General features: G+C 44.6%; 1 protein-coding gene across 3 annotated transcripts in view; it reads left to right on the forward strand.

Moving 5' to 3' along the window:
- The window catches only part of LOC139753813 (uncharacterized), a 167410-nt gene that overhangs the window by 99097 nt on the left and 52309 nt on the right, over positions 1 to 16004 (forward strand). For 2 of the 3 annotated variants that reach the window (XM_071670707.1, XM_071670706.1), the window contains exon 3: positions 9787 to 9861. The exons of the other annotated variant lie outside the window; for it this stretch is intronic. In XM_071670707.1, coding sequence (XP_071526808.1) covers positions 9787 to 9861 — 75 coding nt within the window. The remainder of the gene's footprint in view (positions 1 to 9786; positions 9862 to 16004) is intronic. 3 annotated transcript variants of the gene reach the window in all.

A 16004-nucleotide genomic window follows, 5' to 3' on the forward strand; every position in this document is an offset into this window, starting at 1 on the left:
AACCCATCATGTACACCCTCACCATCAACCCATCATTTACACCCTCACCATCAACCCATCATTTACACCCGCACCATCAACCCATCATTTACACCCGCACCATCAACCCATCATTTACACCCTCACCATCAACCCATCATTTACACCCTCACCATCAACCCATCATGTACACCCTCACCATCAACCCATCATTTACACCCTCACCATCAACCCATCATTTACACCCGCACCATCAACCCATCATTTACACCCTCACCATCAACCCATCATTTACACCCTCACCATCAACCCATCATTTACACCCGCACCAAAACCATTACCAACCCTTCCCAGCCAGGGCAGCCCCGTGCACTCCCTCCGTGGCTTACCTCAACCGCTTCATATGCCCTGGTTCCGTAAGAGAGCACGTCACCCCCCATATAGCATAACGATCCAATTCATTTTGCCTAGTGGGCGCGCGCGCTCCCTCTTCCTCTCTCTCTCTCTCTCTCTCTCTCTCTCTCTCTCTCTCTCTCTCTCTCTCTCTCTCTCTCTCTCTCTCTCGAATGTTCAGGTCCCGGTTTCCCCCTAAGGATTTCAGGGCGACTACAAAGGGCGAGAACAGAGGTGGGTGGGTGATGGGGAAGGGAGGCTGGAAATCCTCCTCCCCAGCATTTATTTTTCAAAGACAAGAAAATAGGAAGAAGCTAGGGGAAGATTTATTTCTTGGAGGTTCTCTCCATGTTCTGATTCTTATTCTGTAAAACGAGAAACAGCAAAAGGTATATATATATATATATATATATATATATATATATATATATATAGAGAGAGAGAGAGAGAGAGAGAGAGAGAGAGAGAGAGACGAATGGAACAGAGAATGACGAGGGCTGAAAACAATTTAACTGAGTTCAAGAACGGAAGGAAAGATTGATTGCTTGGAGAAAACCCCCTCCCTTTTTCTCTTCCATAATCGTGGATGTGGATGACAGCAGGAGCCAGATGGGGGGAAGGGTGGGAAGGGAAGAGAAACTGTGTTATTTACAATGTCGAAAAATAGATGTTGGGTCACGAGATTTGGAGTTCGTTTTAACCCATTACTGGCAAATGAAAGGGGGTCAGAGAAGGAGTTGTTGCTGAGAGACGATGGGTGGAAGGGAATGGAAATAATACCCCGCAGGTTACAGTAGTGGACCTCAGGGCCAGACAGGAGTACTGTCGTATGAGAGAGGAAGTGGCGAGAAGAGCGAAGTGGTCAAGAGCGAAGTGGTCATGTGAAGGGGAACCAACATAGAATGAGAAGGGAGGAGAGGGGCGTTGTTTTATGAGGTGTATGGCAGTTGGAAAATGATGGAGGAAGACCTCGAAGGAGGAGGAGGAGGAAGAGAGAAGAAGGAGCCCACAAGAAAAGGCCTCAGACGAGGTGAAAGGAGGAGGTGCTAAAAGAAGGTGGAGGGATAGAGTGGAGTAGAGGGGTCAGGAAACGTATTCCACCTGATGTCCCTGAATCTTGGTAGACTGGATGGAGGAGGTTATCCACCCCTGATGTGTAAGGCTGATATGGTCCACCCCGTGAGGTGAAGTTGAGGGGGGGGAGAAGTGATTTGAGTGTGGGAGTAGAGATGAGATGCATTACGTAAGGTCTGAAGAGAGGCGCGTCCTCGCTCGCTCGTACTTCTACTGTGTCAGCTGTTCTTGTAGGACAGAGCCCTTCCTCGTTTCTATATAATTCCCAAGCCTTCCTCACTCTTTGCATTGACCCCCATAGAAGAAGAGCCAAGATTTCTTTGTATCATCCCTCCTTCAACCCATCTGTTGCCTGACCAAACAGGAGACCCAGGATTGCCTGTTTATCATCCCTATGTTTCAACCTTCTGTTGCCTGTTCATCATCCCTATCTTTCAACCTTCTGTTGCCTGACCAAACAGGAGACCCAGGATTGCCTGTTTATCATCCCTCCTTCAACCATCTGTTGCCTGACCAAACAGGAGACCCAGGATTGCCTGTTTATCATCCCTCCTTCAACCATCTGTTGCCTGACCAAACAGGAGACCCAGGATTGCCTGTTTATCATCCCTCCTTCAACCCATCTGTTGCCTAACCAAACAGGAGATCCAGGATTGCCTGTTTATCATCCCTCCTTCAACCCATCTGTTGCCTGACCAAACAGGAAACCCAGGATTGCCTGTTTATCATCCCTCCTTCAACCCATCTGTTGCCTGACCAAACAGGAGACCCAGGATTGCCTGTTTATCATCCCTCCTTCCAACCCATCTGTTGCCTGACCAAACAGGAGACCCAGGATTGCCTGTTTATCATCCCTCCTTCAACCCTTCTGTTGCCTGACCAAACAGGAGACCCAGGATTGCCTGTTTAATATCCCTCCTTCAACCCATCTGTTGCCTGACCGAACAGGAGACCCAGGATTGCCTGTTTATCATCCCTCCTTCCAACCCATCTGTTGCCTGACCAAACAGGAGACCCAGGATTGCCTGTTTATCATCCCTCCTTCAACCCTTCTGTTGCCTGACCAAACAGGAGACCCAGGATTGCCTGTTTAATATCCCTCCTTCAACCCATCTGTTGCCTGACCTAACAGGAGACCCAGGATTGCCTGTTTATCATCCCTCCTTCAACCCTTCTGTTGCCTGACCAAACAGGAGACCCAGGATTGCCTGTTTATCATCCCTCCTTCAACCATCTGTTGCCTGACCAAACAGGAGACCCAGGATTGCCTGTTTATCATCCCTCCTTCAACCCTTCTGTTGCCTGACCAAACAGGAGACCCAGGATTGCCTGTTTATCATCCCTCCTTCAACCATCTGTTGCCTGACCAAACAGGAGACCCAGGATTGCCTGTTTATCATCCCTCCTTCAACCATCTGTTGCCTGACCAAACAGGAGACCCAGGATTGCCTGTTTATCATCCCTCCTTCAACCCATCTGTTGCCTAACCAAACAGGAGATCCAGGATTGCCTGTTTATCATCCCTCCTTCAACCCATCTGTTGCCTGACCAAACAGGAAACCCAGGATTGCCTGTTTATCATCCCTCCTTCAACCCATCTGTTGCCTGACCAAACAGGAGACCCAGGATTGCCTGTTTATCATCCCTCCTTCCAACCCATCTGTTGCCTGACCAAACAGGAGACCCAGGATTGCCTGTTTATCATCCCTCCTTCAACCCTTCTGTTGCCTGACCAAACAGGAGACCCAGGATTGCCTGTTTAATATCCCTCCTTCAACCCATCTGTTGCCTGACCGAACAGGAGACCCAGGATTGCCTGTTTATCATCCCTCCTTCAACCCATCTGTTGCCTGACCAAACAGGAGACCCAGGATTGCCTGTTTATCATCCCTCCTTCAACCCATCTGTTGCCTGACCAAACAGGAGACCCAGGATTGCCTGTTTATCATCCCAACCTTCAACCATCTGTTGCCTGACCAAACAGGAGACCCAGGATTGCCTGTTTATCATCCCTCCTTCAACCCTTCTGTTGCCTGACCAAACAGGAGACCCAGGATTGCCTGTTTATCATCCCTCCTTCAACCATCTGTTGCCTGACCAAACAGGAGACCCAGGATTGCCTGTTTATCATCCCTCCTTCAACCATCTGTTGCCTGACCAAACAGGAGACCCAGGATTGCCTGTTTATCATCCCTCCTTCAACCCATCTGTTGCCTAACCAAACAGGAGATCCAGGATTGCCTGTTTATCATCCCTCCTTCAACCCATCTGTTGCCTGACCAAACAGGAGACCCAGGATTGCCTGTTTATCATCCCTCCTTCCAACCCATCTGTTGCCTGACCAAACAGGAGACCCAGGATTGCCTGTTTATCATCCCTCCTTCAACCCATCTGTTGCCTGACCAAACAGGAGACCCAGGATTGCCTGTTTATCATCCCTCCTTCAACCATCTGTTGCCTGACCAAACAGGAGACCCAGGATTGCCTGTTTATCATCCCTCCTTCAACCATCTGTTGCCTGACCAAACAGGAGCCCAGGATTGCCTGTTTATCATCCCTCCTTCAACCCATCTGTTGCCTAACCAAACAGGAGATCCAGGATTGCCTGTTTATCATCCCTCCTTCAACCCATCTGTTGCCTGACCAAACAGGAAACCCAGGATTGCCTGTTTATCATCCCTCCTATCCAACCGGCTATCCCCTCGTTGCCTGACCAAACAGAGACCCAGGATTGCCTGTTTATCATCCCTCCTTCCAACCCATCTGTTGCCTGACCAAACAGGAGACCCAGGATTGCCTGTTTAATCATCCCTCCTTCAACCCTTCTGTTGCCTGACCAAACAGGAGACCCAGGATTGCCTGTTTAATATCCTCCTTCAACCATCTGTTGCCTGACCGAACAGGAGACCCAGGATTGCCTGTTTATCATCCCTCCTTCAACCCATCTGTTGCCTGACCAAACAGGAGACCCAGGATTGCCTGTTTATCATCCCTCCTTCAACCCATCTGTTGCCTGACCAAACAGGAGACCCAGGATTGCCTGTTTATCATCCCTCCTTCAACCCATCTGTTGCCTGACCAAACAGGAGAACCAGGATTGCCTGTTTATCATCCCTCCTTCAACCCTTCTGTAGCCTGACCAAACAGGAGACCAGGGATTGCCTGTTTATCATCCCTCCTTCAACCCATCTGTTGCCTGACCAAACAGGAGACCCAGGATTGCCTGTTTATCATCCTCCTTCAACCCTTCTGTTGCCTGACCAAACAGGAGACCAGGATGCCTGTTTATCATCCCTCCTTCAACCCTTCTGTTGCCTGACCAAACAGGAGACCCAGGATCGCCTGTTATATCATCCCTCCTTCAACCCATCTGTTTCCTGACCAAACAGGAGACCCAGGATTGCCTGTTTATATCCTCCTTCAACCCTTCTGTTGCCTGACCAAACAGGAGACCCAGGATTGCCTGTTTATCATCCCTCCTTCAACCCTTCTGTTGCCTGACCAAACAGGAGACCCAGGATTGCCTGTTTATCATCCCTCCTTCAACCCATCTGTTGCCTGACCAAACAGGAGACCCAGGATTGCCTGTTTATCATCCCTCCTTCAACCCATCTGTTGCCTGACCAAACAGGAGACCCAGGATTAGCTCTGGATGCTTTCCATTGCCTGATCCGCCAGTTGAGGTGGGTTGTGGAGGCCGCCTTTGGCTTATCGGGAACCCACAAGGAATATCACCTGAGTCAGCCTTCCTCCTCCTCCTCCTGCTGCTCGTCTAGGGTTCCTCCTCCTCCTCCTCCTCCTCCTCCTCCTCCTCCTCCTCTTCCTCCTCCTCCTCCTCCTCCTCCTCCTCCTCCTCCTCTTCCTTCTCCTCCTCCTCCTCCTCCTCCTCCTCCTCCTCCTCCTCCTCTTCCTCCTCCTCCTCCTCCTGCTCGTCTAGGGTTCCTCCTCCTCCTCCTCCTCCTCGATCTGCTGACGGGCGTCTCTTCGTCTTTTGTGGTGAAACTTGCTTTTGTGTGCCCCCCACACCTTCTTCACGTCGCCGTTTCTTGATTTCGAGACTTCCTCACCGATGAAAGGCTTTCGCGGGGATCGACTGTGATGTAGTTTTCGTCTGTGTGTTGGTGTGTGTGTGTGTGTGTGTGTGTGTGTGTGTGTGTGTGTGTGTGTGTGTGTGTGTCTGTGTGTTTTATCAGTTCAGTCGTTCGTGAAATATGGATTTTATTTTTCTTTTTTAATGATGATGGTTTAGTGAGGCGTTACAGACTGATTCGAAAGCAGTTCATTGCCTTGAGTACGACGGTACGACCCTTGAGTACGACGGTGCGACCCTTGAGTACGACGGTACGACCCTCGAGTACGATGTGACGACCCTTGAGCGCGACGTTACCATCCCCCGAGCACGATGGCACGACCCTCGAGCACGGCGGTACGACTCTTGGGTATAATACCACGAGCTGTGATCTTGACTGACGCTGGAGATTCGAGTCAAATGCCAGGCCATCATATTAGGGTCGTATCATTATTTTTATCCTCTAGGGGTCGTACCGACGTACTACTCAAGAGGTCGCACCGTCGTGCTTGACAGATTGAACAGTCGTGCTCTGAGGTCGTATACCCTCGTGCTCTGGAGATCGTACCGTGTGAGGTCGTACCCATCCAGCTCAAGTCGTACCGTCGTGGTGTGGGGTCGTATCCATCCAGCTCAGGTCGTACCGTCGTGGTGTGGGGTCATACCCATCCAGCTCAAGTCGTACCGTCGTGGTGTGGGGTCGTACCCATCCAGCTCAAGTCGTACCGTCGTGGTGTGGGGTCGTACCCATCCAGCTCAAGTCGTACCGTCGTGGTGTGGGGTCGTACCCATCCAGCTCAAGTCGTACCGTCGTGGTGTGGGGTTGTACCCATCCAGCTCAAGTCGTACCGTCGTGGTGTGGGGTCGTATCCATCCAGCTCAAGTCGTACCGTCGTGGTGTGGGGTCGTACCCATCCAGCTCAGGTCGTACCGTCGTGGTGTGCGGTCGTACCCATCCAGTTCAAGTCGTACCGTCGTAGTGTGGGGTCGTACCCACCCAGCTCAGGTCGTACCGTCGTGGTGTAGGGTCGTACCCATCCAGCTCAAGTCGTACCGTCGTGGTGTGCGGTCGTACCCATCCCGTTCAAGTCGTACCGTCGTGGTGTGGGGTCGTACCCATCCAGCTCAAGTCGTACCGTCGTGGTGTGGGGTTGTACCCATCCAGTTCAAGTCGTACCGTCGTAGTGTGGGGTCGTACCCATCCAGCTCAAGTCGTACCGTCGTGGTGTGGGGTCGTACCCATCCAGCTCAAGTCGTACCGTCGTGGTGTGGGGTCGTACCAAGTGATCAACACCGCCTTCACCCACAGTGGGAGGAGGATGGACTGTCATCCCGTGGCTTTCACCTCACAACACATGTATGCCATGTGGATGATGAACCCCTCCTTAAGAGACATCTCTCGCCTCACTCATGAGACATCTCTCGCCTCACTCACGAGACTTGTCTCGCCTCGCTCACGAGACTTGTCTCGCCTCACTCACGAGACATCTCTCGCCTCACTCACGAGACATCTCTCGCCTCGCTCACGAGGCTTGTCTCGCCTCACTCACGAGACTTGTCTCGCTTCGCTTACGAGACTTGTCTCGCCTCGCTAGCATTACCACGCCAAGGTACTTTAAATTCACAGTCCAGTAGTTAACATGATGTGATTCTCTCTCTCTCTCTCTCTCTCTCTCTCTCTCTCTCTCTCTCTCTCTCTCTCTCTCTCTCTCTCTCTCTCTCTCTCTCTCTCTCATCATTGGAGAGAGAGAGAGAGAGAGTCTCGCTGCTACCCCTGTATTTGTTGACGTCATCTGATCACTGTTGTTCCATCTGTCAGCCTTCAACTCATCATGGAGCCTTTGGGTGGGGCTTGGGGGCGCCAGCTGCTGTAGGGACTCAGCCAGCTGTTCGGGGATGGTATACATACCTGGCTATTATGGCCATCTGGTCGATTTTTAAGGTAGACAGGTACCAATTCTCTCTCTCTCTCTCTCTCTCTCTCTCTCTCTCTCTCTCTCTCTCTCTCTCTCTCTCTCTCTCTCTCTCTCTCTCTCTCTCTATCTTAATCTATCTATCTACCTTCTGTCTACCTATCTATCTATCTATCTATCTTTCTATCTATCTATCTATCTGTCTTTGGTGATGTGTGAGACGAAATCTGATATATTCTTAGCATTTGCTTATCCTCCCTTCCTTTTCCTTCCCTGCTTCCGTTCCATTCTATCCCATCATAATCCCTGGATCTAGTCTCACTGAAGTCTTTCTCTATAGATCGTCTCCATCAAACTCTGGCTGCGCGTGTTCCCGGAGAATCCGAGCAAGAGAAAATAACAAGACGAGAAAGTACAGAATTTCCAATTGCTTTACGGTGCGTGCGTGATGCAGCGAGATGTGGCGTGGTACAGCGGGAGGTAACGTGGTACAGCGAGATGTGGCGTGGTACAGCGGGAGGTAACGTGGTACAGCGGGAAGTAACGTGGTACAGCGGGAGGTAACGTGGTACAGCGGGAAGTAACGTGGTACAGCGGGAAGTAACGTGGTACAGCGGGAAGTAACGTGGTACAGCGGGAGGTAACGTGGTACAGCGAGATGTGGCGTGGTACAGCGGGAGGTAACGTGGTACAGCGGGAGGTAACGTGGTACAGCGGGAAGTAACGTGGTACAGCGAGATGTGGCGTGGTACAGCGGGAGGTAACGTGGTACAGCGGGAGGTAACGTGGTACAGCGGGAGGTAACGTGGTACAGCGGGAAGTAACGTGGTACAGCGGGAAGTAACGTGGTACAGCGAGATGTGGCGTGGTACAGCGGGAGGTAACGTGGTACAGCGGGAGGTAACGTGGTACAGCGAGATGTGGCGTGGTACAGCGGGAGGTAACGTGGTACAGCGGGAAGTAACGTGGTACAGCGAGATGTGGCGTGGTACAGCGGGAGGTAACGTGGTACAGCGGGAAGTAACGTGGTACAGCGGGAAGTAACGTGGTACAGCGAGATGTGGCGTGGTACAGCGGGAAGTAACGTGGTACAGCGGGAGGTAACGTGGTACAGCGAGATGTGGCGTGGTACAGCGGGAGGTAACGTGGTACAGCGGGAAGTAACGTGGTACAGCGGGAAGTAACGTGGTACAGCGAGATGTGGCGTGGTACAGCGGGAAGTAACGTGGTACAGCGGGAGGTAACGAGGTACAGCGGGAAGTAACGTGGTACAGCGGGAGGTAACGTGGTACAGCGGGAAGTAACGTGGTACAGCGGGAAGTAACGTGGTACAGCGAGATGTGGCGTGGTACAGCGGGAAGTAACGTGGTACAGCGGGAGGTAACGAGGTACAGCGGGAAGTAACGTGGTACAGCGGGAGGTAACGAGGTACAGCGGGAGGTAAACGTGGTACAGCGGGAGGTAACGTGGTACAGCGGGAGGTAACGTGGTACAGCGGGAGGTAACGAGGTACAGCGGGAGGTAACGAGGTACAGCGGGAAGTAACGTGGTACAGCGGGAGGTAACGAGGTACAGCGGGAGGTAAACGTGGTACAGCGGGAGGAAATTTGGTACAGCGGGAAGTAACGTGGTACAGCGAGATGTGGCGTGGTACAGCGGGAGGTAACGTGGTACAGCGGGAGGTAACGTGGTACAGCGGGAGGTAACGTGGTACAGCGGGAAGTAACGTGGTACAGCGGGAGGTAACGTGGTACAGCGGGAGGTAACGTGGTACAGCGGGAGGTAACGAGGTACAGCGGGAAGTAACGTGGTACAGCGGGAGGTAACGTGGTACAGCGGGAGGTAACGTGGTACAGCGGGAAGTAACGTGGTACAGCGGGAGGTAACGAGGTACAGCGGGAAGTAACGTGGTACAGCGGGAGGTAACGTGGTACAGCGAGAGGTAACGTGGTACAGCGGGAAGTAACGTGGTACTGAGGGAGGTAACGTGGTACAGCGGGAGGTAACGTTTTATAAAGAGGGATGCAGCAGAGAGAGGCAAGGATCATGTACTATTCATCTCTTCTGGGATGTTTGGGAATGTGGCAGAACACACACACACACACACACACACCCAGGTATTAGGTAGCGGGCAACCGCCCACGAGCAGGGAGGGAGGGTTAGTGACGGCTGCGCAGTGAGTCAGCATTACAGTGGCTGTTAACTACCTCCCCCCCAATCCCCCACATCTCCCCAGATTGCTATCTGTTCTTTCAGTTTCACATCCTCGTAGGTTCCCTGCCACTCACTCCATGATAACACCCAATTTCTCTCCATTTCACACATGTCACTCACAAGACCATTTATTCGTAATTCCAGCGGTGAGCGCTACGGCCCAGCCCTGCAAAATCTCGTTAGAAGTCAAACCAGTTCGAGAGATGGGGACCCACTAGTGTAAGTAAAGCTCACATTCCGTACTGTCCAAATGGGTTGTAGTACTTAACCACGTACCTTGCTGACCACAATAACTCTCTAAGACCCACCAATGTCCAACCTCAAAATGGTAGTTAAGAAGAACACGAAGTAGTATGGCGGATAGACCATAGTCATGTTAAATCACATTTGATATATATATATATATATATATATATATATATATATATATATATATATATATATATATATATATATATATATATATATATTGGAAAGGATCACAATTTTGCGCGTGATCAAGATATTCCTATGAGTCCACGGGGAAAATGAAACGCGAAAAGTTCCCAAGTGCACTTTCGTGTAATAATCACATCATCAGGGGAGACACAAGAGAGAAATATAGCAGTATATCAACTGACTGTTATATTTCTCTCTTGTGTCTCCCCTGATGATGTGATTATTACACGAAAGTGCACTTGGGAACTTTTCGTGTTTCATTTTCCCCGTGGACTCATAGGAATATATATATATATATATATATATATATATATATATATATATATATATATATATATATATATATATATATAGGATTCAAACTCAGACGGGCCCGTGCGTGTTTCATGGTCAGCAACGGTATTCATTTGTGCTGCTTCCCCAGCGTATCTCCAGGATTTCTTGTTCTGGTTATGGTGCAAGGCTGTAGCTTCGTTATGTACTTATTACCATTTTTTTTTTTTTTCATTTATTTGAGTGCTTGTCACCTCATAACTCGTGTACATGTCTGCCTGAGTATATGCAAACAGTGAGCAGCATATGTTAATGAACAGTGCTTTTCTAATTTACCACCACCATTAAATGCGTGTTTAAAACGTTAACACTAACACGAAGCTAAATACTTTTTGGCTTCGAATGCCGCTGTCTCCTCGGTGATTCATTTAATAAATGAATTTTCGTCTGTTTTTATACACACACCTCTACTCGTGTGTTAAAAAAAAGAAAAAAGAAGCGTTTGTCTGTGTATTAATGTATAATGTTTCTTCGTTCTTGAACGCTTTTACTCCAGTGCGCCAACGCAAATATTTGCCGGTTTTACGAACGTTTTCTTTCTTGTCAATACGGCCCCGTGCGTCCCGCTTGCCCACAAGGCGAGGATCCCCTTCTGTTCCCCTTCCCCCAGCCCCAACCCCTTCCCTCGTGGCCTAGGCAACTTGTGCGTAGCGATGTAGGGCATACTTCACTTCCCACTTCGACTACCTCTCCTACGCCACTACCACAACCATTCCTCCCTCCCGACCACCACCACAACCACCTCTTCATCCCAAGGAGTAGTGAAATTAAAACAAGCGGGTCCATCTCCCACCACAATATCATTGTCACCATTAGACACGAAGTTTGTGGTTTGGGTGGGACGCATGGAGTGTGGTAACCCGGTCAGCGGTGAAAGCGGAATCCAGGCGAAGAGAACCAGCCTGTCTGTCTGTCTGTCTGTGGTGGCTCCCGTCTCTGTGGTTGTGGTGAAGACGGTGGTAGGTCATGACCAAGAAGAAGGTCAAAGAGAAGATCCGAAAGATTATAAGATATCAGATAAAGATATCTGTCAGATAAAGATAAAGAGGTTAGATGATTTGCTTTATTTCCTCCTTGACGTCGTCAGACGGGAGATCAACTGACAGTAACATAACGTCACATCCTCACCGTAACGCCACCATAGACTGTAACATCGTAATGCTACAGGAGACTAGAGAGAGGTTAGCAACGGGAATGGAGGAAGACTTGTATGTCTGACGTCTTGGAAATGGGTGAAGTGACGCGCGCGTTGAGCAGAGCTAAGAAGAAGTAGGTGGTGGAGCGACAGGTGTCCGAGTATATGACTAGGAGTGGGCGGAGCGGTAGATGTAATTGGGAACAGCAAGCGGTTGAACTAACGTATGTGGGTTACAACGAAGAGTGGGTGATGGAGTTTACACGCAAGGGAGGATATATAGAGAGGGAGTAACGAGATGGGGGTCGTTAGAAGTTAATTCACCGCAAGATGAAGGCGATTCTATTTGACGTGTGGGTTACGCGAAAAAGAAGAAAGTAAAAAGAAAAAAGAAAATGAATGGAGTGTGAGGCGTATGTGGGGTATGGCAGGTAGGACAGGTGCCCTGGGCGCCACTTGAAGGGGAGCGCCATTCAACAGGTTTGTTTTTTCACATATGCTTCTCGATTGACGTTTTTAACGGTTTGGTTTTGTGAGATAGAAAGAAATTCGACTACTATTCAACTATAGTAATATTTTGCTACTGTAAGTTGCATTACCGCTTCTACGTTACAATTTTGATCAAATAAGTCTAAGTATTTAAGAGTTTATATAAATTTAAGTTTGCCCTAACTCTTCAACATTATATAATTACACTATATATATTTTTATATACATCCACTGTATGTACATTTTTGATCAAGCCAGGGGGAGCAATTTCAGTGCTCGCCGTTGGCGCTGTTTCCGCTACATACGCCCCTGAATAGTTTGGGGTATTTTATTTTTAGCTAACCATACTTTTTGTTTCAAAACTGAAAGGTGAAATATTCAAACACCTCTGTAATTGAAATAATCATGCGAAATATATCATTATGCTCCCCGATACCGATACATACTCAGTAAATCGGATGCAAAGCAGCAGAATATATTTTAAGATTCACTTCATGTAACAGCTTAAAGGAATGTCATAAATATGACTGAACGATATTTTAACACCAGCTTTGTATTCAGCATGAAAAGTTTTTCTAATAATGAGATTTTAAAGGAAATATATTTTCAGAGAAAAATGCCAGAAAATTGAAGGTTTTTTTTAGCTAAAAAAATGTTTTCAAATTGAAAGATATTCACACACTTCTAAACTTGAAATAATCATAGAAAATACATCATAATGCTCTAAGTTACCGATACATACCCAGTAAATAAGATCTTTTGAAATTGACTTCATTTAACACCTTAAACGAATATCATAAAGATGACTAAACGATATTTTAACACAAGATTTGTATTCAGCATGAAAAATACTTTTTATAATGAGGTTTTAAAGGAAATCTATTTATCTAAGAAAAAATGCCGAAAATTGAAGGTCAGAAAACATTTTGTTTTGAAATTGAAAAGTAAGATATTCGAAAATTTCTGTACTTAAAATAATCACTGAAAATATATCATACTGCTCTCAGTTACCAATACATACCCAGTAAATATGATGCGAAGGAGCAGAAAATATTTTGAAATTGACTTCATATCAAAGTACAACAGATTTGTATTCAGCATGAAAAATCCTTCTTATAAAGAGTTTTTAAAGGTAATCTATTTTCTGAGAAAAATGCCAAAAATTGGAGGGTAGTTTTTAGCTAAAACAAAAGATCTTTTGAAATTGAAAGATAAGACACTCAAAATCATATATAACTGAAATAATCATGGAAAATATATCATAATGCTTTCAGTTACCGATACACACCCAGTAAGTACGTAGCAAAGGAGCAGAAAATATTTCAAAATTGACTGCATTTAAGAGCTTAAATGAATGTCATAAACGTGACTAAACAATGTTTCAACATCAGATATGTATTCAGCATTGAATATACTTCTTGTAATGAGTTTTAAAAGAAAAATGCCCAAAATTGAAGGTAATAGTTTAGGATATTTTTTAGTTCAAAAAACCTTTTGTCTTCAAATTGAAATATAAAGATATTCAAACACTTCGACACTTGAAATAATCATGGAAAATATATCACAATGCTCTCCTTTACCGATACATACCCAGTAAATAAGATGCAAAGGAGCAGAAAATCTTTTAAAATTTACTTTATTCAACACCTGCAACGAATGTCATAAAGATTAATATACGATATTTTAACACCAGATTCGCATTCAGCATGCAAAATACTTCTTATACTGAGTTTTTAAAGGAAATCGATTTGTTTGAGAAAAATACCAAAAATTGAAGGTAATAGGTCAGGGTATTTTTTTAGCTCAAAAAACTTTTTGTTTTAAATTTAAAAGATGAGATATTCAAACACTTCTAAATTTGAAATAATCATGGAAAATATATCATACTCCTATCAGTTACCTCTACAACCCAGTAAATACGATGCGAAGGAACAGAAAATATTTTGAAATTCATTTCACATAAAAACATTAATTAAATATCATAATGACGACTGAATGATATTTTAACACCAGATTTGTAATGAGCATAAGAAATTATTCTCATAAAGAGTTTTTAAGATAAATCTATTTTTCTGAGACAATGCCAAAAAATTATAGGTAATAGTTCAGGGTAATTTTTAGCTCAAAAATTTTTGTTTTGAAATTGAAAGATAAGATATTCAATCACTTCTATACTTGAAATAATTATGGAAAATATATCACAAAGCACTAAGTTACCGATATATACTCAGTAAATTCGAAGCAGAGGAGCAGAAAATCCTGTAAAATTTACTTCATTTAAGAGCTTAAACGAATGTCATAAAAATGAGTAAACGATATTCTATCATAAGATTTGCATTCTGCATGCAAAATACTTCTTATAATGAGTTTTTAAAATAATAATTTTTGTTTTCAAATTGAAAGATAAGATATTCAAACACTTCTATACTAGAAATAATCATGAAAAATATGTCAAAATATAGTAAGTTACCGATATATGCTCAGTAAACTCGAAGCAGAGGAACAGAAAATCTTGTAAAATTGACTTCATTTAAGAGCTTAAAAGAATGTCATAAAAATGAGTCAACGATATTCTATAACCAGATTTGCATTCTGCATGCAAAATATTTCTTATAATGAGTTTTGAAAGGAAATCGATTTCTCTACGAAAAATGCCAAAAATTCAGGGTAAGAGGTAAGAAGTTCAGGGTAATTTTTAGCTAAAGAAAATTTTTGTTTTGAAATTGAAAGATAAGATATTCAAACACTTCTATACTTGAAATAATCATGGAAAATGTATCACAATACACTAAGTTACCGATATATACTCAGTAAACTCGAAGAAGAGGAGCAGAAAATCTTGTAAAATTGACTTCATTTAAGAGCTTAAAAGAATGTCATGAAAATGAGTAAACGATATTTTATCACCAGATTTGCATTCAGCATGCAAAATACTTCTTTTAATAAGTTTTTAAAGTAAATCGATTTTTCTAATAAAAAGGCCAAAAATTGAAGGTAATAGTTCAGGGTAATTTTTAGCTCAAAAACATTTTTGATATGAAATTGAAAGATAAGATATTCAAACACTTCTATACTTAAAATAATCATGGAAAATATATCACAATGCACTAAGTTACCGAAATATGCTCAGTAAATTCGAAGTAGAGGAGCAGAAAATCTTTAAGAATTGACTTCATTTAAGACCTTAAACGAACGTCATAAAAAAAGAGTAAACGATATTTTATCACCAGATTTGCATTCAGCATGCAAAATACTTCTTATAATGAGTTTTTAAAGGAAATCGATTTTTCCACGAAAAATGCCAAAAATTCAAGGTAATAGTTCAGGGTAATTTTTAGCTCAAAAAATTTATTTTTTTCAAATTGAAAGATAAGGTATTCAAACGCTTCTATACTTGAAATAATCATGGAAAATATATCACAATGCACTAAGTTACCGCTATATACTCAGTAAATTCGAGGCAGAGGAGCAGAAAATCTTTAAGAATTGACTTCATTTAAGACCTTAAACGAATGTCATAAAAATAAGTAAACGATATTTTATTACCAGATTTGCATTCAGAATGTAAAATACTTCTTATAATGAGTTTTTCAAGAAAATCGATATTTCTACGAAAAATGCCAGGGTAATTTTTAGCTCCAAAAAATTTTTGTTTATAAATTAAAAGATAAGATATTCAAAAACTTCTATACTTGAAATAATCGTGGAAAATATATCACAATGCACTAAGTTACCGATATATACTCAGTAAACTCGAAGCAGAGGAGCAGAAAATCTTATAAAATTGACTTCATTTAAGAGCTTAAACGAATGTCATAAAAATGAGTAGACGATATTTTATCAACAGATTTGCATTCAGCATGCAAAATACTTCTTATAATGAGTTTTAAAGGAAATCGATTTTTCTAAGAAAAATGCCAAAAATTGAAGGTAATAGTCCAGGGTAATTTATAGCTCAAAAAAATTT

The sequence above is a fragment of the Panulirus ornatus genome, chromosome 15, assembly GCF_036320965.1.
Source record: "Panulirus ornatus isolate Po-2019 chromosome 15, ASM3632096v1, whole genome shotgun sequence".
NCBI classification, from domain to species: Eukaryota; Metazoa; Arthropoda; class Malacostraca; order Decapoda; family Palinuridae; genus Panulirus; species Panulirus ornatus.